Source organism: Helicoverpa zea, chromosome 16, assembly GCF_022581195.2.
Source record: "Helicoverpa zea isolate HzStark_Cry1AcR chromosome 16, ilHelZeax1.1, whole genome shotgun sequence".
NCBI lineage: Eukaryota > Metazoa > Arthropoda > Insecta > Lepidoptera > Noctuidae > Helicoverpa > Helicoverpa zea.
This window is the reverse complement of record NC_061467.1, coordinates 11,644,417-11,672,317: the sequence shown is the minus strand read 5'-3', so window position 1 is coordinate 11,672,317 and position 27,901 is coordinate 11,644,417. Positions and strand designations below refer to the sequence as shown.

At 35.3% G+C, this 27,901-nt stretch overlaps 2 protein-coding genes across 3 annotated transcripts in view; one reads left to right on the top strand and one right to left on the bottom strand.

Annotated features, from left to right (window-relative positions):
• Nucleotides 1–27,901, top strand: part of LOC124637763 (mediator of RNA polymerase II transcription subunit 26-like) — a 42,964-nt gene that overhangs the window by 1,684 nt on the left and 13,379 nt on the right. Inside the window, exons 4-5 of the mRNA XM_047174403.1 lie at nucleotides 828–1,095; nucleotides 1,474–1,653. Of these exons, the coding sequence (XP_047030359.1) occupies nucleotides 828–1,095; nucleotides 1,474–1,653 (448 nt within the window). The remainder of the gene's footprint in view (nucleotides 1–827; nucleotides 1,096–1,473; nucleotides 1,654–27,901) is intronic.
• LOC124637764 (transforming growth factor beta-1-induced transcript 1 protein) lies at nucleotides 1,985–27,695 on the bottom strand. Of its 2 annotated transcripts, XR_006985286.1 has the most exons (7): nucleotides 27,516–27,695; nucleotides 12,920–12,979; nucleotides 10,244–10,417; nucleotides 3,743–3,838; nucleotides 3,272–3,406; nucleotides 2,372–2,965; nucleotides 1,985–2,322 (listed from the first exon to the last, which is right to left on the bottom strand). XR_006985286.1 is itself a non-coding variant. In XM_047174404.1 (6 exons), the coding sequence occupies exons 1-6, from the start codon at nucleotides 27,678–27,680 to the stop codon at nucleotides 2,891–2,893; spliced, it is 705 nt and encodes a 234-aa protein (XP_047030360.1). In that variant the 5' UTR covers nucleotides 27,681–27,695; the 3' UTR covers nucleotides 1,985–2,890. The 2 variants fall into 2 exon arrangements, 1 of the variants encoding a protein (XP_047030360.1); XM_047174404.1 differs by having other exon boundaries at nucleotides 1,985–2,965.

Genomic DNA, 27,901 nt, shown 5'->3' with positions numbered 1-27,901 from the left:
TACTTTCTATTCATAATATAATCGGACCTTAACATACTGCAATTTGTTTTGGCATAAGTTCTACAGCCGGCCCCCTGCCTGACGTTAACCCTCCTTGGGAATGCTATTGTGGTGGTTTGTCTGCCACCTTGCGGGTAGCCCAAAGTGCTGGTAGAATGCACTACGCCTTAGCTCCCTTAGTCGCCTATTCTGATCCGGGACGATCACGGATGCTTTACTGTACAGTAGCCTGAACGTGGTGGTTGATAGGTATAAGTCATTTTCGGTATCAATAATGGCGGAGAACTTAAGGGTTGATACAACATTTTCGGTCTTAACCCCCTTACTTATAAAAATCTCTAATCACCTTCTAAGCAACATTTTAACTAATCACTACTTAAAGCCTCAAGTAGTGATTAAATGTTAGTTAAGACATGCTTAAGCAACGTTTATAAGTAAGATTTTTCTTAAACAGCCCTTAAGTATTACTTATTATTTAATTCACGTTTATAAGTAAGGCTGTAAGTATTTAGTGACGGATCAAAGTTATGTAAATTAATGAATAAGAAAGGAATAACTATTTTCATCGGTTGGACCTGGATTAAATTTGAGACCCAACATTCTTGCAGCAGGTAACTAGTCATTATTTTTTTAGATGCCATGAACTCACATATAGCTATTCCAGTAACATGTTAATTTGTTAAGTATTATCCTTCAATCAATCAAAATATTCCTTAAACCCTAATTTCTGAAATTTGTCTTAAAACTTGGTGCAAAATTTTAGTCCATCATATTTTACAGTCTCCGACAACTCATGCTCAATATTCATCAAAAATCTCCATGCACAGAAAAAGCCAACCATCTCCGATGGCAACGAAGAGATCTGAGGAGCCTTCTCCGAAGCCAAAAGCCCGGCCCAAAACTCCCAAGACTTCAGTCTCCACAAAAGAGTGCCTTAGTTCCACCCGAACAGACCTTGAGACAGTAGATTTGAACCAGATGACGCCAGTGTGCAAGATACAATGTGCCATGAAGAAGGATCTAGAAGTAGATGATAGAGAATCCGCGAATTCTATGTCGCCTATGATGTTAGAGGATTCTGGAGAGAAGAAAAAGGTGAGTTGCTGTTGGTTTTTTTATAGGGCAATGACACCTGACCCTTAAAAAGACAACGTCGTCTCTTCGATTTAGGGAAGAGTTTAATAAGAATAAGTTGTCAGATTTTGTAATTATATTTATTTGCTACCTGATTTTATCAAAATACATTTGTTTTGTTGTTCATACCCATCATAAATACTTCTGGTCCTTATAAATAAGACGCGAACTGTAAAGAGGTAGTTGTTACAATTTCCAGTGTTGTTCAAGGTGGACTAATAATTTCGGGTTTAAAATGAAGGAGCTTATTTAACTTTCAAGCACCTTCAAGGCTAACAGAGTCATTTCAAAATTGACAGAATTACGCTACTAGTCTTTATTTAAATTTTCTTTGCCCAGAACTCGCCCGAAAGACTGCATTTGAAATCAGTGCACAAGATCAACAGCTCTAAGAAAGACACTGATGACGCGAACAAGTATGGCGAATGCAGTAAGAGAGATAACTCGCCTAGAAAGGCTCCCTCACCGGTTAGGAACAGGGAGCCAGTCAACGAGAGAAAGGAGCGAGAGCGGACTAAGGTAAGATATTTAAAAACTTTCACTTTTGAGAAGCTAAGATATCCACGTATGACTCGAGCCTTAGATATATTACATCGAGAAGAAGTTTCCCCAGGATGCCGGTTAAACCTCGAGATAGAGGAAGTGCAGCCATAATGGCGTGCCTGTGTAATACTGAATAAGGTGCTGTAACAGTAAATAGTATGGCTATGTATCTATCATCTATTTGTGTGATTTTAGACGTTACATTTTTTTTTCTTTGTCCCACGTTTTATGTTTTATGTAACATTGTCGAGAGATAAGAACAAAAACTCGATATCAAGAAGTAAGCCCGGAAATAAAATTCCATTCATAATCAAAAACAAAATAATTTATTGGAAAAATAACCATTCCGGAAAAGCGTACAAAATATAATCTAGCTCATTTTAACAATTTTAATCATGTAATAAGTATATCATTGAATAAATACAATCGAAAGCCGAAAAGCATCACAGCGACTTTTAATATTTAAATACGATTATGTACAACAAATTCTCAAAATTTAAATTAATGTTTAAAACTTATATTAAAGTAGCTTAGTTTTGTGCAGTCATATTTTGTGCACTTTGTTATTCGGCCATTGAAAAGAAAAGATGGGTGTTTGAAAACATAATTTTGTGAATATAAAGGCTTCAAGAAGAATACTTTGTGCCCATAAAACGTCAATCAATAACACTAAGATAAGAATGTGTCAACATTGTTTGCTAGATGGCGTTACTAGTACACAAAATGGCCGACATAACCTAAAAATAACGTTTCTTTGTAAATGCTAGAACAACATTTATCTTCATAAAAGTTGCTCAGCAATACATTATGGCTTTAAACACGCATTCCTTAATAAAATACTTTATTCCTTACGAACAAATTGTATTATATTTCCTTAAAAAATACTGTCATATAACTGCTGTATCCTTTTGTAATCTTTGTAACATCGTAAAACCTAAGTTATTTATTATAATTTATTTTAGCAGTAAGATTGTGTTCTCAAAGATTGTGATTTTGATAGTAGAATGAAATGTAAGCATTTCTTAGCAGAAAGTCCAAGGAAAAGGGTCTTAATCTTAAATGGCTGCTGTAAAAAAATACTTTTTATAAAAAAATATTATTCTTTAAATATCTGCATTTTCTTTGAGAAGCACAACTAGATAAGCTATGTACCATACTCCTGGCTACTCGATGGGTGTATAAATATGTGTGTGTGTATTGTCAATGTGTGCGTTTAGGCGCATTTGCCGCAAAGAGGTTTGTTGTCCATTACGGAGAAGGTGGCGTCTGTCACCGGGTTTCTGCATTTCTGTAACGTAGAAACACGTTATTAGCATACTTCTAGACAAGTTCGAGCGATGATCAGAATATTATTCTTCTGAAAAACATCACTGCAGTAGAGATTGATTATTAACCATGCCATCAAGAGTGCTGAACAGCTCATCTCAGTTATGTAAAAACCAGAAACGAAGACCTCAAAAGCGATAAATAAGCCGATATCTTCAAAAAAAAATTGGAAGCATTTGACTGGTTCACCTTTGTCTGGGTAGTGCTCCAATCGTCCTTAAACCAAAAGAGCCTTATAACCGAAGTCATAAAGTTGAATACATCTTACCATGCAAGTGAAGCAGTCACGGTGCCACTTAGCATCGAGGGCGATGATGGCCTTATCCGTGATGGGGGAACCGCAGCCCTTGCAGCGAGCTGCGAACTTGTCGGCGTAGCACGCTGAGCAGTAGGGTCTGCCAGCCTGGAAGAAGAGGAAATTGTATAGGGGTCATTTCGAGGTTCTTGATGGGCATGTAAATATGGCAGAGGCTGTCCAAGGGTATTCCTGTTTTCGAGGATGACATCTACGTGGATAAGGAGAGTTTAGAGGATCTGATGGATTGATTTCGAATACCATAACACATGAATTTTGACTGGAGTTGTAACTATGACTTGTACTTGTTGCCTATTTACTTCTATATTTTTATGACAAGAAAAACCATTGTCATAAACTTATCAAAAAAATAATTTCTTTAAACCTTCGGGCTTTTTTCCAACATATTCTGGGTTACGTAATACAACTTTGTATGATATTTACCTGTTCCATAAAACCACCACCTCCGAGCTCCTTCCTGCAGCCACCGCACACGAAGTGGTGAGCATGCCACGATACGCCGAGGGCTTGGATCACGCGCTGAAACATAATAGTGTTCATTTAGTACACGAGCCAAACATATTGCGTCGCATCCTCTATAAAATTCCTAGAATAAATGGGAGATCCATTCGATGTCTTTCAATGGTCCTTTGGGCCTAGACTCCATCTAAGAGGAATGGAACAGAGGAGTGTTTAAACACCTAATAGAATTTTGTTATTCAAAACAAAGGAATTCTTAAAAATGCTATCCGTGGAACCACAGACTTAACTGTCTTTATAAAATGGAAGTAGCTACTAAGCCATATGCCTAATCCTTTAAAAGAGGTGTGATGTCATCTGAATTAACCAGTGTTAAATAAATCAATATTAAAATCAAATCACACGCATCAACACGTCAAAATTTTTTGCAACACCATCTGTGTCACCATTAAACAAATACATATATCATTACTAATTGTGAACTGAGATAAAAACTGAACCAATTATAGCGTGTAGATGTATCATGGCTTGATTCCCATGGTGATGTCATGGCTGCCATTGAATGATGGGCTATTGTTTAAAGCCCGCGCTCTGGCGACCGGTTTCTGTTATGGGTTCGAGGTAAAAGTTGCAACGTATTGGATTTGGATTATAATGGTGTGCTAAAATGCTGTGGAGATGTACTGATGATATCTTGTATATTATTTGGGTCCTCATTATTCCTGCTCGTTAGTTCCACATTCACACGTAAAAGGTTTATTTCCCCCCTTAAAATATGTTTCTAATAAATATACCTACATTCAAACTTGATAGCTGAATATTGAAAAAGAGACTTCTTCAGTGACTATTAGTTTAAACAGTCTCGGTTTCATCTACCATCATTAATTTACCTCATACAAATAATAACGATTACTCATGCAATTGATAAACATAAAGATCCGGTTTTATTGACCTCACGTAACATTGCCACTTCACACAGAAGCAATTAGTATTTTTTACTAAAACAATTACGGAGCTACTCGCGGAAATGAGCCTTCACTCATTAGTGACCGTGATGCGTCGATAATTTTATGAGACTAATCGATTTGAGATCGATAAGTACTTATTTATTATATTAATAATTATTTCATAGAAAAATGCCACAGGTCGGATCTATAAGTATTATTATGGCAAAACAATGACTTATTTATTCCATTGTAGATAGTCGAGATTAGTCGCCTATTTAGCTAGATGGAAAAACAATCTCTTGTGGATTGTTTTTTAAACATGATGTTTAAATTCTTCTTAGAATCTATAATCCCTCGATTTTCCTACATATCATTCCATCGAATCTATCCCAAAAAAACCACAGTTATCCACCTTTTGAGGGACCACCCAGAAGCTATACTTCACAAACTAGCCTTTAAAAAATGCCTACTACATTCAAACAAATACTTGAAAGGCTTCTTGAATAATAAATGATTATCATATGCCTATTTTCTCATCAAGCTATATCCGTGGGTGGTGTCTCATGACAAATATAATACTTTCGCTACTTTAGCGTCTCCATGTAAGGATCGCGGAAGGCCCTGACCGGACTGATTCACCCGGCCTCTATCATAATGTGCCACATTATTGTATAGTCTTATATGTTTGTGTGTGTGTGTGTGTGTGGTTGGTAGGCATAATGAGAATTACGTGTGGTGTACGAACCTTAGAGGCTTATGGTCATATCTATACTAATATTATAAAGCTGAAGAGTTTGTTTATTTGTTTGTTTGTTTGAACGCGCTAATCTCAGGAACTACTGGTCCAATTTGAAAATTTCTTTCAGTGTTAGATAGCCCATTTATCGAGGAACGCTATAGGCTACTTTTTATCCCGGTACGGGAAGTAGTTCCCACGGGATGCGGGTGAAACCGCTGGCAGAAGCTAGTCTCTCATAGTTCGGTTATTAAGTTTCGCAAAGGTAACTTTTATTGTCAGCAAGCTGCCACCCAAGTATCAATATGCATAATATGTGGTTATTGTTTGTGTAAAAAAGTCGTATGATTTGTATCAAATTTTAGTGATGCCTATTCCTTATTAGCCCTAAAACCTAAAAGACTACAGACAACTTCTAAGTAATGTCACTTAAAAATCATATGACTGCTTACAATATCCACACAGAATGTTAATTACGACCGTCCTTCAAAAGAAGCATCCTATATATTGGCAAACATCCACATCTTAAGCCACACCCCATATTAACGATATCCTTCTAAAAGGTCGCAGTAACCACTGGTTCACAAACTTTACCATAACGGGGACCAGGCTACCTATATGGACCTTTACAAAGGCTGTATGGCTTCGTAGTATTTATTTGTAACTATGCATGCATTAAAGTATGCAAATGTATACTCGTCACGTGACTTGGCTGGTTAAATGATGTCACCAGTAAAAATCTTTTGTAGGAATTTGCACTTTGAACTAGGGCCTGGCTGAAGAATCGGTATATATAGCATTGGTCATCATAAAACAATATGAGTAGGGCTACTTGTCAATATGGGCATGTAAACTAATAACTTATTTGTCTCAGCAGTGGAGATTCCCTCAGACGCATCAGCTCCTCGCGCCAGTCATTTAGGCGTGTTAGGACACTCCCCCCATCCCACATGCAGGTATAGGTTTAGGACACAGTACAATATTATTGTGCAACATTAGACCCGAAAAAAATACCACTAAAAATATTACTTTACTCTAGCTAGCCCTACGACGATGATATCATAAAATCCCTTATCTAAAACTAGGCTATCAATTGAACCAATAACCTGCTTCTAACAATATAATTATCATGTCTGATTCATACGAGTACAGACACTCTCCTTATAGCCCAAGATCCCAGGGCCGCCAGACCTTACTTATTTTCTGATGAAGAAAACATAGTGGGATAGTATTAGTGTATATAGTGAACGTATACATATCTAGGTACTAGCTTATAATATGGGCCAATTTTCAGGTACCAGGAGCTAAGTTCGAAAAAATTGTACTCACTTTACTTTCAGCCCGAGGTCAGATTTTTACGTGTGTAGTTAGGGCACTAAACACCCTAATACTGACCTATTATGAATGTTTTGTCCTTAAGGAAATAAGTAAGGTCTGGGGGCCTGGGATCTTGTTCTATTATAAAAGCTCGATAAATTAACCGCAACATGCAATCAAGCTTTGCAATGTGTTGCAATAATTTATATGTATGCGCGCGCGCAACAAATACATTACATCACTCGCTTTAAATGATAGCACTTAATTATGTAATTAGTGAAGCTAGGAAAACTACGATATTGTAATTGAAATGTGTTAATTATAGCACAATGGTGCTTTGATTGTGCTCACGCGCAGTGATGGTTTTTAATGGCGTTTTAATTTCATGTAATTAGTCTTATATAGTTGTAGCTTTTGTGTATTTAATGTATAGTACCTATATCTAAGGAGTACAAAGATCTGTAATTTTTCCTATATTTTGACTCTCTTTCGAGAAGACTGAAAAATGGGATGTATTTTGCGTTAAATGAATTTAAATAAAATGTGTTTAGCTGATGAAATTAATTTGTTTTAAATATATTTGGCCTTACTACAAAAACTTTAACCACTGCTTTACACTTGTCAAAAAAAATGTGGCTCCAAAATGAACCATATGTCAACGTCATAATTTGACATTTTTTTAGACAAGTCTTAAACTGACGTTAAAAAGTTTTTGTGGTAAGACGGATTCTGTCTTTGGATACCTACATGTGCAAGCGCAACAACTTAGGTCACTCACAATGCGGACGTGACCTACACCTCACTTGTTTTCGCCCGGTCAAGGTCATTACGTAACTAATATAAATAATGCTGAAGACATTTGAATTACTTATTCAAAGAGCATCTCCACTATAAATATTAAAATGAATAGCTTATTGAAATGATGATGATGATGATGTTCTCCTAGCCGATTATCGGCTACGGCGGCTGTTCTCATGTAAGGAGATTAGCCAACTACGCAGGACATATTATAGTGCACGAGCATTTGCGCAGACACAGGTGCACTCACTATTCCTTAACTCTCATAGCCCGATGGGACGGCAATCCGACACGACCGGAAAGAGATCAGGCGCAGGACCGACATTTACGTGCTCTCCGATGCACGGGTGTATCAATCACCACCTTCCAGGCTCCGGGCTGCTATGTGAAAGTCTTCTAAAACCCACAAAGCGATTTCGGCCCGACTCGGGAATCGAACTCGAGACCTCGTGCTCAGCAGCCGCACTTGCGACAGCTAGACCAACGAGGCAGTTGTTTATTGAAATATATTAGTAATGGCATTGTTAATTGCCACTTGAGGTAAACAAACTTCCCATTGATTCAGAATAGCTAAATATGAATAGATAATAAAGAATCTTTATGAAAACAAACCACACCTCACATGTCATCACTATGCACGACACAATTTTAAGAGTTCCAAGTTTATAAGAAAATTTTCTATAATTCCTATCACATTACAAGTAAATAGTATCTTTCCTTGTAAACATATCCTTGAGTATGTGCGCAGTGAACTCAAATCATGGCTACCGGATGACCATAAAAAATAATCAACTGCACCTACACAATTAAATGTAAATTATTCCTATCATATTTTCTGCAACAACATCAAAAACACACAGCTATTAAAAATCAATTAGAAGTTGCGCAACTAAGATAAACGAAGTAGTAAACATAGTGAGTCATTCGATCTGATGTAAAATAGAACTAATCCCTGACCTTGGAGTATAGACTTATTTACATATTGACATGTTGATAACCGTTAGAAACTGTTTTAACTCATCGTTTCCCTGTTGTTATCCCAATTTGTTGTTTGAGAAAAATACTTTGTTCTTCCATACCTTCTTATCTGACGACATTTCAAAATTAAAACTTTACAGCCATAACGTCATTCACACCATTCCTCGCTTCTTTAACTCTTATCAATAAAAAGTATCGCAATGACTGTTCAGGATGTAAGATAAAGAATAGTAGCATACATAATTTCTGAGGTTTCATGAGGTTTCAATAATAAGATTTGCTCAGGCATCAGTTCCCTACTCAAGAAACCGGCCAAGTGCGAGTCGGACTCGTGCACGAAGGGTTCCGTAAATTACAGTTAAATCAACCTATCTCAAAAACTATAAGAGATACTTTGATCAAACCAAAAATCGTTGAAAGAGTTAATTAGCATGCATCACCTCTATTTTTTTTAGAATTTTATACCCCGTAGTTATAAAAATAGAGGGGGGGGGACATACTTTTTACGACTTTGAGAGCTGATATCTCAAAAACCGTTCACTTTAAGAAAAATGTTTTTTAGAAAACTTTATATCATTTTAAAAGACCTTTCCATTGATACCCCACACGGGTATGTACATCGAAAAAAAAAATTTCATCCCTCAGTTACATGTATGGGGGGCCCCACCCCCAATTCTTTTTTTTACTATTTAGTGTCATATTTTTGTAGCGGTTCATACAACACATATTCCCATCAAATTTCATCACTGTAGTACTTATAGTTTCCGAGTAAATCGGCTGTGACAGACGGACAGACGGACAGACGGACAGACGGACATGACGAAACTATAAGGGTTCCGTTTTTGCCATTTTGGCTACGGAACCCTAAAAAACGGCACAAAAAAATGACAGATATAACGTCAACCTTATTTGTTTGGCTACATGATATTCACAAGACCCAGATAAGGTAGGCCGATGTTCAAATGATTCACACGAAAAGATACACTATTCACTATCATGAATCACCTTTAAACAGAACCATAATTATTGAGTCATTAGCGTCACTTTTCATATTTTTGCGGCATCAAAGTTCATTCCATGTCTATATTAGAGGATTGTGGGCGAGTGGGTGAGCCTACTTACTAGCAGGCTAAATATGGCCGCCGTGACGTCACTCCAGTCATCACCCACTGAAGATTCAGAGGTCTTAACTTGTTAGGTCATTGGCTTCTAGATAAAGCTGTTGCTTTTAATGTGCTATCTCGATTACTTGATTGGTTTTATTGTGCTAGTGATTAAATATGTAGGCTGTGATCTCATGAAGTGTCTTTTTGTTTTATGGTTTTGTTGCTATACAGAATCTAATGATCTAGTCCAGACGTTGTTTGTCGAAGATGGTGAAATGTCTAGACTAGACATTCTAAGATGTTACTGAATGGTTTTGCCATCCCAAAACGACTTATGCAAGAGAGCGAATCCCTCATAAATGTCCAAACTTCCAAAAGCTTTCAACATTACCTTAAACCTAGAACCAGTGATAGCTTCCAACAATCTTTATAAACATTCATCATTTTCATCTTCTGAGCCTTCTCCCAACCATCGGTCTGACCTCCTCAACCCAGTTTCCCGGGCAACCCAATACCTCTTGGCAAATCTTTGGAAGCGTTGAGCTTCTAAGTCCTTAAATCAACAAATATAAAAGCTACTTACATCAGTGATAGGCTCGCCACACCCATGGCACCTGGGACTGTGATGGGCAGCGAAGCATGGCACGCAGTGGACACCACCGTCATGCTGGTGGAACTTGGCGCCGTCAATGGGCTTGCGGCATGTGTTGCACGTGAAGTGTTCGGGATGCCACTTCTTGTTTAGTGCTGTCACTATCTGGAAGATAAAGATTAATATTGTTGTTAAAAAATGTAGGTAAAGAAGGTTTGGATGACGAGTACGAGTTATCGTTGCTTATCCGGTTTCTTTTTGTCAGATTTAATTTTGGTTATGAATGCTTTGACAGGATACGGTATCCTCTTCTTGCATGCTACCAGGCATGTTGTAAGTGTTGTAACGTATATTATTTAAATATATGGCTAAATTAGAGGATGAAATTATACTCTTGTCATAAAGACTGAATAGTTCCCGATGTATATTTAGCATCAGGTTGTTTGTCTTAAAAGAGCATGTTTTCAATAAAAGAAAGTGATAGGGTTTTGGTTGAATAAACACCTGTGATCCCTATTTTATAACGTTCATAAAGTGTGGTCCCAGTATATCAGATTCTAGGGCTAACCGCAGCTTCCTCTTTGCACCATTACCTATGATCCTATGAAACAGGTTTTTATTACTCGCTCCAATGGGTTCCTGTAGTATCTTCCTTCAACTAAAGGTGTGGTTTCTATTTCCAACTTGGTGTATATGCCATGGAGTAATAAAACTTCAGCTAAAGGTTCGATCTCATTTTTATCTCATCAAGTGTGGTTCTCATTTCTCTAGCGATATTATCTTTTACACAACCAAAGTTTATTTCATCCTCTTTTCCTAAAACCATTAGTATTAATCGGAAAAACATTAAATACCAACTGAAAAAACAAAAAACATCTTCAGCAACCCATTGACTGAATAACTTATTGAAAGTTTTATTCTCTGCCGCTATAAGAAAACACATGCTTTTCCTATCTATTTCTAAAGCTGTAAGTACAACGCTTTGTTTACCTTTGTTACGTCACACGTGTCTATTTCGACTCTTGCGCATGACCACGTGGTCTGGGTATTTATATCGATGTCCATATAACGTGAACTTCGAGTTTTTTTCGTGAATTCTTCAACGCTTTCGCGTGAGGTGGATGTTTACCTCATCTTTATTACTATTTCTTTTTTTTGTTATTGTTATGTAGAGGAAATTAGCATTTTTTTTCTTCCAATATTATTAAAAGACTAGTGCTATTTATTCTGCATGTTCATCTTATACCACTCCCAGCAGAGGACCATTTCTATCTATCTTTGTTTTTAGTTTAGTATTTTCTTCATTTAGAAAGGGCTAAACTTAAGTGTACACAAGATAAATTCATGAAAACCTTACTTGTCATCAATTACACTAAAACATTGCTTTTCATTATCTTCTACACTGACGATAGTCCTAAGTTTAGGCATGACCATTCCATACTCTTCTTCAAATAAATCTATCATCAAGTTTTCACGTCTTTTGTCTTTTGCCAACTAATTACAAACACCTGGAGGAAGCATCCTACCCGCCTTGACCACAGTGACCATTGTATTTCCATAACTATGTGGTTGGGTGTGATTTGTTTCTATATTAATTATTAATTTTGTATTTTCTTCTTTTAGAAAAGCCTAAATTTGCCGGATATCTGAGAGGAATTAGACGAAACCTTTCTTGTCATGCTGACGATAATCCTGAATTAATACATGACGGTTCCATACTCTTCTTCAAGTTTTCCCGTCTTTTGTCTTTTTGCCAACTTATTATAATCACCTGGAGGAAGCATCCTACCCGCCTTGACCGCGGTAACCACTGTATTTCCATAACTATGTGTTTTGTTTTGCTATAAAGCTTTGTTATGTTAACTTTGGGAAGAATGTTGTGGGTAACTGTTTTAGGTTGTGTATTTTTTTTTAGCATTTGCAATATCTTTTCTTATGGCTAAGTTGTCTTTTATGTTATGTGCAGTTCCTATTCGTATACGTCTGAGACATTCCACAACCATTGTATTAATATTTTTGACCTGATAGATAGTTGTTTTGGCTGCAAGTTTTCTGAATTGTAGTACATTTAATAAATCTATATCTGATTTCATTTTAAAATTGGTCTGTCTTATCATAGATTCTCTGACCAAAATCAACCTTTGTCCACTCAATTTCCAGGTAGAGTTGAATCGTTGGCTAATATGTGTTTCAAATAAATACAATATTGTTGACAGTAATGCTATTATCGCTATCGAACCATATCGGCACTTATCGATGATATAGAACCATTACGATTGTTCTAGAAGATAGGGCCGAGTGCATGAAATTGCTGTTAAATGTTGATACGGTGTATAGATATCGAATACCTGTCATTTCGAGATTCACTATACTTAATGCTTCTTCCACAAACCTACACACCTGAGTTTGTATCATCTGCTGTTTGTAGCATCTGATGGGTACAATAGCAAATGTATTGTTTATGTCATTCATTCATACTTGTGATTTATATTATTTTCTACATATTTATCTTCATTAAATCTTCATAATTCTATAGCGAGAAAGATTTGAATTACATATTGTCTGTAATTCTCTATGTATTTATAAGTACTCCTGAAAATATTGCCCTAGGGCTTCAATTTACTAAGTCACGATCTTGTGTAACAAAAGATACAATAAAATACTTACTCTTCCATTGATGACTGAGTTACAGCTGTTGCAAACAGCGGGGGCTTCTACTTTGGTCGACTGTAACAAAACAAAAAAACATCCCATTAGTTACAATAATAGATTAATATTACAAGTACCTTTTAGTTAAACATATATAATTGAAGAACCCAGGTCAAACACAACCCTTTTTGGATAGAACTATGTTTTTAGATAAAATCTTGCAACACATTGTGGGTTTAAAACTTCTTCAAAGCGAAAAGAGTCATGTAAACTTTTATGGTCGTTCTTGTTTGGCTAGACAGTTGTTTACCTATTTAAAACGAACCTGTTATTAATAGATAACTAACAAATGATGATAAATAGTGATATTTATGCCATACAAGTGACCGTTTACCTGCATTACACCACAGATTAATTATACAATAAGGAAAATTCTGTGACACAAACATGAGCCAGGCCAGTAGTTAATAATTAATTATTCCTAGCTTTACCTTACCACCGATATTTACCTACAATATGATTATGATATATTGCCAAAAACATTGCCACAACTACGATTTATTTTTTATACCACTACATAATACCTATACTGATAAAGCCAAAACAAGTTCTAAATAAGCTATAAAAAGAGCAAAATATTGTAGCTCCATCCAGATACCAATTAGTATTTAAAAGGTCACAACTCACAACCAACGGTTAGTAACACAAAAAATACATACAAGACCTAACATTGACCTCGAACGTTCAATGCAAGCCGATAACACCGATATCTAAGATACCATTTGATAAAATTCAAGCTATGACATCACACCATACCCACTATAGTGATAAAAAAGTTATTCGTCCCAATAGCCACTATTCATGGAGGAAGGAAAGATAGCGGAGATGCCATAAGGAAGGTAGGTCAGGCGTCTTCTTGTAAGTCAAGCAACGTACGGTAGGCGTGATCAGTTACTAGAACTGACTAGGCGCTTCTCTGCTAAAGATTACTGTTTATTAATTGGTGATTTTATTTTGAAAATAATGGTCGGGTTCCATAGAATGCGTGTAAAAGTGGAGCTAGTAACGTTCCTCCTCCCCCGCACACTCGCATTTTGGCGCTCTACTTAGGAGATTTTGCGTTATAACATCTCCGCTAGTCATTTTGTTCTCCATGACACTATCCTTATTTGGGGACCACGTCATAAGACGTTTTACAAAGACGACTATATCCATAGTCATATTTATGTGGTGCATATAATATACGTAGTACGAATTATGACATAATAATGCAATTGGCAACACAAATTTATTCTAATGAGAGGACGGAGAGAGAATAATAATGATTTATAAATACGTATCGTTTTTTTTACTGTTGTTTATAAGCAGTGATGCGGTCAGTGTTATTTTAAGAATTTATTCATTGTGGACAGTGCAGTCTGGTATTTCTTTTGTAGCATTGAAATTATGAGTAGAATTGGCCTTTCGTTAATCAAAAGGTTAAATGTATTTTTGACCTGTCCAAGTATTTTTGTTATATTATTTTCTTCTTGTAAAAAATTGAGACCATTTCATCCTGTGCATTTTGAACTCTAACCTTACATACAAGTTTTGTGCTCATTTATTTTCTTGGGTTAACCTCTTTTTATTTATTGATACAGGTAATTTGTAAAATAAATGCTTTTCGATCAATCAGTACCCTCCATATCGCGGGTTATCTTACGGGAAATTACTCATACTTGCATCAATTAACTACAGTTTAAGTGCCTACATGAAAATCCTTTTTGGATGTCAGTTTGTTTCACATGAATCAGAAACAAGAACAGGTGCATACTCAACAGACAAACTGGACGGACAGACTACTTTGCATCAGTTTGTCAGATTTGCAATCCTAATAATATTGTCAAAATGCTTTTTAAAAAAAGACGAAAAATCTTCTAAAGGAATCATTTTCTGTAAAAACGCGCAACAGTAAATTGATAGTTTATAAATGCAGTTTGTCCGAATTCATGCCTGCATTATAACTCCATGTGATTCTATTAATGTCACAAAACTACAATTATTTCATCATCTCAAAGCAGCTAGTCATCCACTCATAAATATTACCCGAAACGGGAACAGATCGGCGACCAAGCTACGGGAAGGTGTAGGCGAGTCTACTTACCACGTCACGCTCGCGATTACTCACATTTGTCACACTTACTTGATCGAGACTTATGTAACCGACACAATGCCGTGTTTGGCATTCTTAAAGCTCGGAATTAATTCACGGTCACTGTCATTGACGACGGATGAGTAACGACGATAAAAGTTTATTTTTGCATATTCTAGAGTCTGTTTGTATTGTGAAGTTCCATGCTTCCATGTATTCTTAGAATCTTCTAGGAAAACGGACGGAAGTATTGGAGTGGGATGTTGATTACAAAGGCTAGGTTAAAGTAGAATTCTATAGAATTTTATTCCTAAATAAGTCCAACAAAAATTTTAAGCATGATTAGTTTTACATCAATAGGGGATCTTTAAGATACACTGCAACGCATTGACAGTCAGTCTATAACTTCCCACGCACCTGCTTTACCTACATCACTAACATTTATTTCTAGATCGCTCGCGAACAATGCTAGACTGGGTCCTTAATCTAAACAAATGTATCTCGCATGCCAGCCCGTAAAGTGTTGGATACAATGTCAAGCGTGTCACTATCAAGTTCGGCAGAAGGAATAGTACGCACTTTTGTGGTAGAAAATGTAGAATTACAGCGGGAGTTTCCTTCAAGAATGTTTGGATCTTAGGATCCGAAACCTTACGTTCAACTTTTTAAACTGCTAAATCTACTGTAAAGTTGAAAACGTTGACTACTGATTATATGTACAGAATACTGACACAAAAGGTTTCGTGGCTGCGATTGATTTTCATGAAATCTAGCTAGTGGTTCATCTTATTTTTAACATTCTCCTAGTATCCTACATCACCAAATTCTCACAACCAATATTCCTTTTTTTCGTTTAACAGCCAGTTTCTTCATCAAAAGTTATGGTGCTCCCACATTGCCGTTAGAAAATGTTTAGTAATGTTAGTAAACATTTTATAAGGGTGATGGCGAGATAGGCGGTGCGGTGCGGTGGGGGTTAGAGTTGCCAAAAATCTTAACGTTACCGCAAGTCTTTCCGTCACACTTAAAGATTTTCTAAATGTAGTGTCTCGTTTGCCTATTTTTGCCCCAATCAAATTTTGTAGATATTCAAATTCGGAACTGTTCATTCTTATAAAATCTTTTAAGCAACCGTCAATACCCAAATCCTTGAGATAGTCTGTGGCACTATATTTTCCTCTAGCTTTTAGCGTTTAACGCATCCAATAAGAGCGCTTTTTCTTCTTTTTTAAACAAAAAATAAAAGCTATTCCAATGAGCAAATCTTCTTCCATTTCCGTGTAGACGTCCTCGGCCCTCAGAAGGCGAAACCAAACTGCGAGCCAATACTAGATGTTATAAAATGTTTAAACATTTTCCATCAATGTAGGAGCACTTATAGCATGTAACAGTTTCTAACAAAGTGCAACAATTGTTAACATTTGTCAGTAAATGTTTTGGTGTTATAAAATGTTTACAAACATTTTATAACGGCAATGTGGGAGCACCATTAAAACCAAAGTAAAAGTCAAAGTAATGTCTAAAGTAAAAGTAACGGTCAAATTCAATTTTTCTATTAGTTTTGCTGTCACTTTAGCCTTGAAAAAACGAATTTGACCGTTACTTTTACTTTAGACATTACTTTAACTTTAACTTTTGATGAAGAAACTGGCCGTAAGTATTGTAGACTTACCCCCTTACTTATAAAATCTCTAATCACCTTCTAAGCAACATTTTAACTAATCACTACTTAAAGTCTTAAGCAGTGATTAAATGTTAGTTAAGACATGCTTAAGCAACGTTTATAAGTAAGAATTTTCTTAAGCAACCCTTAAGTATTACTTATATTTAATTCACGTTTATAAGTAAGGCTGAATGACACTATTGACACTAGTAACTTTTCTTCTCTTTAGCTGTGGCAATGTTTGCAAACAGCTCTAAATATCAACACATTGAACACCTCTAAACCGCTGTCGCTCCTACCTTAGCCCACACAATCCAGTTGGGATGTAGGGCGCTCACAAGGTCAAGGCATCAGCATTAAACGTGGAGCGTTTTTAGGCCGTCTATATACGTCCGACAATTTCTTTTGTTTGCTTTCCTTGTGGAGCTCTGTAACCGTTCGGGTAGGGCCCCATTAAGGAGTAAGGACATGGTCCTTCTACTGGTTTGGGCTTGAAAGAATGCCGACTTGTATTCGGGTTTGTAGTTTTGGGACATTGTATTGAGTACAATTGATTCATTAATTAACAATTGATTAATTAAGCCTGAATGATTTTGTTGCGTGTGTATGATAGCTTTGAATGATTTTGTAGTATATATCTGCTATAAATTTTTTTGGTCGTGCAAAACGTATTTGTTCTAGACAAAAACTTGGATAGATTTCATGGATTCTTTGACACCATATTTAAACTCTGTAATTTTTTATTGCAAACACGGAACATTGTTTACTAATACATACCCACATTCGTCAAAGCAAAGTTGTTTGCTATGACTTCTAAAAGACTATTTGGTTTGTGTGACGTTCCTATTATGGATAAGCGGAAATGATTTTATTTAGGACAGCCATTAGGTTCTTATTGAATCTAAAGGGGCACCAGGCTTCTGTGCTAATGTATTTGACCTAGTTGACCTTGTTAATGTCAAGGTCAAATGATAATATTAAATTCAATATTATTGACATCGATAAACTTATTAATAAGTTAACAAATAGAGCGTGAAATTGCACAATTAAGTGTAAACAAGTCGTATGCCACACATACTTAAGATAAACCTCTCAATAAGATACGATAGTTTACAATGATATCAAGATATATTACTGCAGGAAAATCTTCAAGGAAATGCGTTTATATCGTCCAAGCAACAACACGGGATATAATAGTGTTATTTACCATAATCACGGACCTTTATTTTGAAACAAAGAGCAGTGATTTTCTAAGGAATGAATGAAAATTAAAGACGTTCTGCTTGATTTTCTATACTATAATATGACGCTACACGGTAATCTGAAAATATACTAAAGAAATGCTTCAGTATGAAAAGACCATAATTCTCATCGATTTATTTTTACTATAGGTTATAAAATAGTAAATTCAAAAGTAACGAATGATAAATAAACAATCGCAAAACGGATCATTACCGTTTAACAATGACTATTTTCTTACTACGCATATAACTGAAAACCAAAAAATAAGTTTCCACGAAAACAATAGATAAAGGCTGAGTAACCAACGTTAATATTATCGATAACCGTTGATTATAGCTCTAGTTATCTTTATTAGTTCTATATAGCGCCGAAAACAAATAAGTCTATTCACTTTAGTACCTTTTTACTATTAGACAACTGTTTATCTTTTATCTAGGTACTAATATCAAATGCTAGTTTGTTGGCTTATATTACTTTCACGGCTCCATGGCTATACTCTATCCACGGAAGCAAGAGCTAAAAGGTAAACAAAGAATGACAGTTTTTCAAGATGGCGGTATAACCCGACCGATGACAAAATCACAGATACTGCGAACATTTTACACAAAAATGTGACGTTTTGTCATCGGTCGGGTTATACCGCCATCTTGAAAAACTGTCATTCTTTGTTTACCTTTTAGCTCTTGCTTCCGTGGATAGAGTATAGTAGTTGTTACTATGGGCATGTAATGTAGAGGGATGAATTAGGTAAACGCCACAAAGAAAGTGTTTAATTGAGCATGATGATTGAGACGCATGGATTGTCTGAGAGATCACATGAATAAGGAGGTAGTAGTATGTTAGTTTAACCATTGACAGAGAAGAATTGAACCAGCATTAAAGAAAAGGAAAGAAGAAGATGGCTCGAAATATGTGTAATTCCACAGAGACATCTTGAAACAGAACACTGTTTAACTAATAGCGTGACGTAGGTATCAAATATTCTAAAATCAATAAAAACACAATAATCAACAATATGCACATTCGAAATAATTCAACGTTTACGATTTCATTTTCAGGATCTGTTAATGTAAATAAATACCTATGAAAAGTGATGTAAAATTATTATTATCTATGGCTTAAAGTCCAAGGATTGTAGACCGGTGCACTATTAATGTCAGAAATGTAGGACACTATACTCACGTGGGTTTTGAGTGTAAAAGTATTTTGGAATAGGTTTTGCGTTTATTCGGGTTAATGATCTCTTCTTAATATTTAATTTTGTTTACAATAGGTGGGTTCTGCGGATATTTTTTTTTTTATTCAAGGATAAGTAGAGAATCCTATCCGCGTCACTAACCACTGTTTTCTTTGAGCAAGTGACTTGAGACGCTTTATTTTACAGAGATAGAGAATACTTTTCAGTAAATGAGCTTTATTTTAGTTTCCATTGCTACAATTACGAAAAATTCTTTGAACTCGATTTGCAACAAATTCTGCTGCTTTTAGATTTTTCATTACGTAACTTGCAATTTCACCTCTTTTATCTTTTTGTTTCTAAAGCTCGTTCTTCTACGAAAGAATTATATTATAAATCTACTTGCCCGGTTTCATTTAGACGTGATTTTTTTTATAACATAGAGACCAGGCGTGCCCACGCGATTCTGAGGCCCCCTAAATCTTCTTACTATTTAAACATTACGCGTAGAAAGGTGAAATGGGCTGTATTTTGAAGACAATTTATTAATCATTAATGTTCGAATTAGACGTTTAATTTATTGTGGACGTATTTTTAGTTTATTAGTTCATTAGACTTAAAAAAAAAAGATTATTTCAGTTGATTTTTAACTATGTGGCACAATGGTCTTATGCGTAGCACAACAATGGTTATATAAAATATATGTTTCTGCTATCGACTCGTCAAGAAGATGAATTCGAACATGTTACTATCGATCATAACTCTAGAGATGATGTTACAGACTTTGATAGAGTAAATTTTTTGCATGGATGCATAAAACGTTTTACTGACCAACTTTTTTCAATTAAATTCACCTGAAATTTCTGCCATGCTACAGAATTAAAGCCTGATTTCTCCTAGATTTGCAATGTCAGTTAGTCTCACAACATAAACACGTTGTAACCTTGCGATGCAGCCCTGCATCGCTTGCTATACAAAATCTGAAATAGTTCGCGCGTGGGACGCATTGTATACGCGACGACCTCTCGCGCTAGTGCTGGGCGATGTAGACGCGTGGCGATTATACAAGTCACTATAAAACTATTCGATATTTTTATACCACTGCGTGAAACAGAGGGTTAATATTTAAAAATACTGTATAAATACATTAAAAATATATAATTAACGGCTAAATTAGTTAAACGTTATTTTTATACCGCTACGTAAAAAGAGTTATGTTTTCAATGTTAAAGTATATGTTTTGTATTGTGAAATATTGAACTGTGTTTAAAAATACAATTTCAGCAATGCCAATTAACTACGCAGTATATTTTGAATAGCACAGGTAAAGTATGAATTCATACAGGATGAGAAATGAGGATATTCAATTTGAAAGTTTTTTCGCACGTGTTACCACTTTTAATCCATTAAGTAAGCCGTAAAAACAATAATTTATTAGTAATTTAACACCATAAATGCAATAATGTATTAAAATATACGCATTATGTATTAAATATTAGTATATTATGTATTCTAAGCTTCACACATTAAGTGTAGTTAAACAAACTGGTTATTTATGCAAATGTTTGAGGCTTGTCCAAATATAATTATGAGTGAATCATTTGTAACCAGGTGATATATGGAAAGGAAAAATATTTATGAACAAGCCGTAGGTAATTAAATAGGTAATGATAAATAAATGAACGGGAAAGGCGAAAATACAACTGGAAAATATTCTATGAACTAATAATATTTGCGTGCGGTTTTTGATTTGTGGGATATGATTAATCTATTGCATTTAGAATGTAAATCTGGGTTATTACTAAAACAATTATTTAAAAAATCTATTCAATGAATACTAAGCCTGATTGACATGGCTAAATGAACGTTACCAAATACGTACGAACCTTTTGTATTGGTCCTAAAAAACTTGCTTAACGTATACCTATTTCTCATACCGTGGGTAGTAAATATAATTTAAATAAAATAATCAGACATTTCGATATTTTCACATACATAGTTCCTCATAAAAAAAAATAGCGAAGATTCATCGCTTGTTTGTTTGCAACCTTGAACTCAGAAACGGAAATCCCACCGGTACGCCATTTAAGTCGCGTGCCATCAAATCAATAATAGAAACAACAGATCATTAATTTGTAAGTTTTTTGTATGACTAATGTGTCCAAAAACATGCCATGTAGGTGTTTTTAATTACTACTAAACTACCTTCTGAACTTTAATTAAATGGACGTTATGTCATATCAATTATGTTGTAGTGTGTTATTTGTTCATGATCTTTTCTCCTTTATTTTTTCCAACAAAGTGAATCATCAAAAGTTCAAGCACCTTTGGAAATTACTTACATTGGACTGTTATTACTGTATTCCCACGACAATTTAATTATGCAAAATTTTTTGCGGTATTTTTCCTGTTTAGTTCTTGCATACTTTGACCAGAGGAACTAACAGTGACTAAGTTACCACTGTTTTCTAACAATATCGATTATTTTATTAATGCCAAAGCTCCAGTTGTGCTCAATTAGTGAATTTTACTGAAAATAATGTCTTCCATGTAATCATTACCATTTCCCGTAGCACTTAACGTAACAATCGCACGTGTCCCATCACTACAACGGAGTGTCGTATTAATAGTTTTATTGTGTCAATCTTAAGCGACGGGACAAAAATACCACTAATGTTAATTCCAATGCCAGAAAAATTTAGACAATCGTTCTTTAGATAAACTGTAATTTTTTTCTCGCATTTACAGAAATACTACATTTTCACGAGATCAGTTTGTGGTATTTAAATCGGTGTTTCTACTCTAGACTTGTATCACTGTTTTCACACATGTAAGCTGTGAATTTGATCTACAGCTGTTAAATCATTGTATGATCGCGCAATTTCTTCATTTCGTCTTCGGCCTACTGCCAAAGATTGTCTCAGTTAATTAATTGCTAATTGCTCAGTGATTTATTTAATTAGACCTGTCGTTACGCATCTGAAGAATTAATTTGACAGACATTGTTATCAACTCTTTCTAGTCGGTATGCATTGCATGTACTACACATCATAGTGGCAGTATTTTCTACAAATGATTGTCCATACAAGTCTGTATGTCTGTGTTTATAGTTCTGTCTGTTTGCTATAATGTTATTATTATTAGCCTTTTATTCCGCACTCTTTTCACGACGTTCAAATTGTTCATGTAAGTCACACAAATCAATTTTCTACGACACGTTCTCGTCTCATCTTAAAAGAATTGCGTTAGCACCTCCTTCTTGTTCTAAATGGTTTCCATCAGGTATATTCAATTTTTCCCCTTTTAGAAATAAATCACAAGATTCTGTGTATGTATGTTTACGCGATCACATTTGTACTCCATCTGTGTTATTATGAGGATAAAGCATCACTAAACCTTCCTATAAACAATTTTACTATGGATTTTGTTTTTTGTAACTTTTACCTATACCTATTTTAACTGGAAACTTTGTCTCCGTCTTTATCTGGCTTTATATGAGATCTTAATCTTTCCTTGGTAAGTCCTTCACGTTTATCATACATATTCCCTACTTTTATGTCTACCTAGATCTGTTCTCATCCTGTTTACACACGAAATTTCTTTACTCAATTTTCATGCCAAAAGAATATGACCCCTTTTTCGCAACACCTAACATACCTTAAAGGTCGAGCAGACATCGAATGTCAAGCCGATTACGCGAGAACGGATTTGTAAGCAAAATTCTATTCCACAATAAAGCTCGCTACACACGACACTAACGAACACAATTGTAACAATAATAGATACGCATCACCGTCCGACTCGGATTTGTACAACACTTAGTCATGCCGTAGCGTTGGCAATCCCGCCAACACCTGAATATTTATCATGGAATTATTGGTACGAATAAAATCTCTATTTTCACCATAGATTTCGGACCAAGGATTTTTCGGCTGACCGTTCCAAGCTTGATTACGACGAAATTTTTCGTTTTACCGAGTCTGCTGCGGAGATTTCCGCTAGTTAACTTCTTTTTGAAACAGTTGTTCTCCATTTACCCACACACAACTTTAGCACACTATTCGTTGTATGGGTCCTGCTAATAATCGTGCGAAACATTTCTGCCATCATGCAGATCACTCTCTTGTTGGCCATATAAAACGACAACAAACTGGGCCTCTTCAATGATTAATGATAAAACATTTGGAAGCAACATAGCTCCGGAAATTCCTTCCGACTACACCAATCGGTATTTTAACAAGATTTACATTTTTTGCGTACTCGTGACTAACTTGCGATTTAAACGCGTGCCGGGTTTGTCATTCCGTTGATTGATGTTATAAAGAAAACGTTTTGACAAGACTGATAACTGACACTCATAACATGATGAAATATAGTCTGACAGACAACATGACTGAACATGGAGTTTATAATCCAAATTAGTTAATTATTGGAGTTTATAATTAATTGTCTTGATTTTCGTTCACTCCTGTAGTCTATGCAGATTTGGCCTTAGAATATTTATTATATATCATCTATACTCACGCCCCGATTATAAATAAGTCAGCTATCAACACGAAAGTTAACCCATTTCTCCCAAGTCTCAGCTACAATTTCATATTTCTCGTACTATAATCACTAAATCTTGCCAATGTTGGCACTCGCCGCGACACCTGACCATCGATCATCTGAATATTACTTAGACGTGAAGTGTTTGTAAATTGTACGGACAACGACCGGTCGTGGACGGACATGTATTTTTGTAAGGTTATGTCAGAGGGTTCTTAGTATGAATAAGGATAGATTAAGATTAAAAGAAGATATGCAAAAAATACTGAACGGACTGAATAAAAATTAACAAGCTTAGAAATTATTTGAGTTTTGAGGCGTTGATTGCAGTTCAAGTAAATCCCAAATTAAAATAAATAATACATTAGTAGCAATAATATTAGCCTCGTATATACAACCGCTTTTAATATTATTACCGTGAAGCATTAACGCTACATGAGTAAATGCTTGTTTAAAAATATCAGGTTCATACTTTGTGACAATATTGATGTAACTAATACGAGTACATAAGTACAGTTGGGTTACTAACAAGTTGACAGTTTTCATTTAATGGAGTTTGCTTAGGAAGGAAATCGTGACCACAATATTCATGTGAGGAAACAATGATGCATATCTAACCTTCACATTGAGACGACACTATATCGATGGAACGATAACCATCTGCTTACACCGGAGGAAAAGAAATGATTGCAGTACAATAATATCGATAACACTGTAATTAAATTCGATAATTTCAAACCCAGAACTGTACCATATTTTCCCATATTCCCAATGGTAATAGTGCGATGTCGTAGGAATTTATTAATTTCCATACTTAATGGTAGCCAGGAGACAAATAAAAAATAAGCTAAAGATGGGCAAACATTCAATTTTTATGACAGTAAATTTTTGTCCGAGTACCTACCAATACATTGTAATGTAGCATTTGTTAGTACTTCTACAACTAGCAATAAAACCACACCTGACGAATAATAATCTACTAATACACGGGGCGTGTGTAATCCCAAATGGCGGAGAAATGTCGCAACGCCAATAAATTAGTGAAGCGAATGTGAAACAAGCCCGAGCGGGCAGCTGGATATAGAGACATGTGCTATTAGTAAGGGAGTGACTAACACGGGGAAACTTAGTGTAGTGGTATGTTTGTAACTTGAAAATAAATGTATGGTGTATGTAAAGTGTTGCGTTTGTATCTAAGTGAAATAATAATAGCTACTTCAAATTGGCCAAGAGAGATGATAATGTTGACGATTAGGAACAACTGTATTTTGTAATCTTAAAGTTTTCTGCCAGTTAATCAGCCATATAGTCACTTCATACTCGTATTATGTGGAGATTCCCATGATTCTACACAATTGTAGGTCCCTGCAGACACTTTAAACTTCACATAACATTGATGCACTATTAATCTAAAATCCCAAATATTCTTATCGTCCATATTTCCTCTAAAGCCTGATAATATAGATCCTGTTTTGCATACAAAACGGATTATCTCGTCACCAGACGACCTGGCCAAGGTCACGGGCAGCCGGCGTGAGGGAGTGTGTGACCTATGACCGTGCCTTGCGAGACGCCATACCAATACTCAACAATGGTTCCATTTTATGGGTTTCTGCTACTTGTGGAAATGTTTTGTATTGATAATAAAACTGTTAGCTACATTTAGTACCATGACAAACCTTTTTAAAATGTTTCTTGGTTGATTTGTTGTGGGTTATGTTTGTTGAATGCTAATGTTTTTAATTAGGCTTAATTATATCACTATTATTTTTTTCTCGATTTTGCAAAAAAATATTTTTTTTTTTTTTACATAATGTCCACAAACTAAAGAATTATGCCCTAATAATTTTTAAACTTCCTCACCGTCGCTGCGTTAAATTAATTAAATTATTCTGTATACGTAAAAAAAACACTCGATGAAGTAATTTCTACGTCATCGTAACATACATTTGCAAACAGGTGAACAGTTTGTTTTTATTTTACTGAAACATTGCAAATACTCGGAACCGAGTTTATCTCGCAAAAATAACTGTTGAATCATGCGTGCCTGACCCGCGGCATGTAATTTGTTTTCCTTGTCTATTCTTCTATAAGTAAGTTTATTAATTTACTAACATTAATCGTACAATTATTTGTGTATTTTTGTTTTGTAAGTTGTTTGGAATGTTGACTGATGTTAAGTGGGTCCGATCGGTATTTAGGTTATTTGAAACTACAAGTTTTACTATGATCTAATAGATTCGTTTTAGTTTCGTGTAAACTTTTATTAGAGTGGTAACATTTTATATTAAAATCTATGGCATTAATTACCGTTACTAATAAGTATTATCACAACACTTAATTATAAATGGCTCCGTAGTAAAAAATCTCAATTTTCCTGTAATATTTCCACAACACGACAAGTTTCGCGGAATCGTAACAACAACAGCTGCTCCTGTGCCCATTATTAAAAGAGTTTTATAACAAGCCGAAATGTCCGTCAAAAATGTCAACCTACAGACTTGTCCCAATTTTAAAAACGGATTCAAAGCATTTATTTTATGTGGCATGGAAAAATTCACTAGAACTACAGCAGCTAGTTGTAGTAAAAGCAGATGCTAGAGATTTGCAAATTATTTGGAAGGATCCCGAGTTGGACTCATAAACACACGGTATTTATAACTACCTATTTTGATGTCCATTATTGTTGTGCTTCTAAACTTTATCGTCTCGGCCTTCACAGCTCTGTTATAGATTTAGCTTTTCATTTTATTTATCATGTTTTTCATATATTGATGTAAGTGCAAGTAGTGTGATGTAATATGGTTGATATTGCTTAATCTAATCTCTATTATTGGAATTTGATTCCATTAAAAGTTTGTCACTAGATAAATGTTTTGCGTTGTTGATTCGCATTATTGATTCCAATTGCTTATTATTTTACATAACTGTTTTTATCATATAAGAACATTTGGTTATCTAATTGTCATCCTTTATGTTTAGTTATCAGAAACACTTTTTAAAGCCGATAATAAGTGGGGTCTTACAGTTGAAACTTCAATTACATTGAAGTCTTCATTATTATCATTCCCTATTGCTATGTAGACTATGTTATGTTTACCATTTATTTCTAAATGTGTACTACACCAGTCAATTATTGTATTGATATCAATAAAGTGTCTACTTGGTGGTCAATTAATAGTCCAGTATCGTGTCACGTCAGACTCAGTAGCAAACAGATGTGGATAGCATCCCGCTGATTAGATGCACATTCCTCTCAATTACATCAACTGTTTCAGTGCACACTGATTTGTTCCAGATATGCTATTCACTAGGAAATAAACATTTTGTTTTAATTCGTTGTAAAGAGCCACACTGTTGCTGCGTTTTTATACACATGCTTTTTTCAGGTTGGGATCAACCTTAACCGAATAAACAAAAGGCTCCATGTATTAAAAAAGACTAACCTTTGCAAAAACTAAAACCGGTCTAGCGTTTTATATTTAAAGAAATTAGGATAAAGTCAATTTTATGTGACCTTGTTCATTTTCATGAATTAATTTTCCTTTTAAATTATTCCGTATGGCTTAAACAATGTCACGTATCTATATTTACAAATTCTTTCTGACGAAACAAAACATAAAAAAACACAATTTTAATTTAACGATTCTTTATACGCCAAACTATAAACTCCTTAAAACACTGGACCGCTCAAATTTCACAGATTTTGTCAAAACACCATTCTAATCTTAGACATCCTTCGCTTGAACACTATCTAAATTCTCACAATCATGAAAATACTTTTCAACTGGCCAATATTGTTCATCGTAACATTAAAAATAATACGTAGCTACAAAAGTTTATAAACACTTACCATGTCTGTGTTCACGTGTGTCCTGTGCTGGTGGTCGGCGTTGACTGGCCCGGTTGCCGGCGCGTCGAGACACCGGCCCCTTATCGCGACATGACGTAATCGTGCATTCGGACTGCACGCTCCGGCCCTCGATCTGTACCGATATTGTCGAAGAAATTGGATCATTTAGCAGTTTTTTGCAACTTTTTGTATGGACATCTTTATGTGGTGGTCGACACTTCATTAGAGATGTTAATTAAGCTGAGTCACTTTTATTATTCGTTACTAATGGGGGACAGTATCCTTCAATAAATGGTGGGATATCAGCATACTTTAACTAAACCTTGATGGATAATGAAGTAAAAGCTCTGAAAAATGCAAAGCTTGTTGTGCTAAAAAGCCAAAAC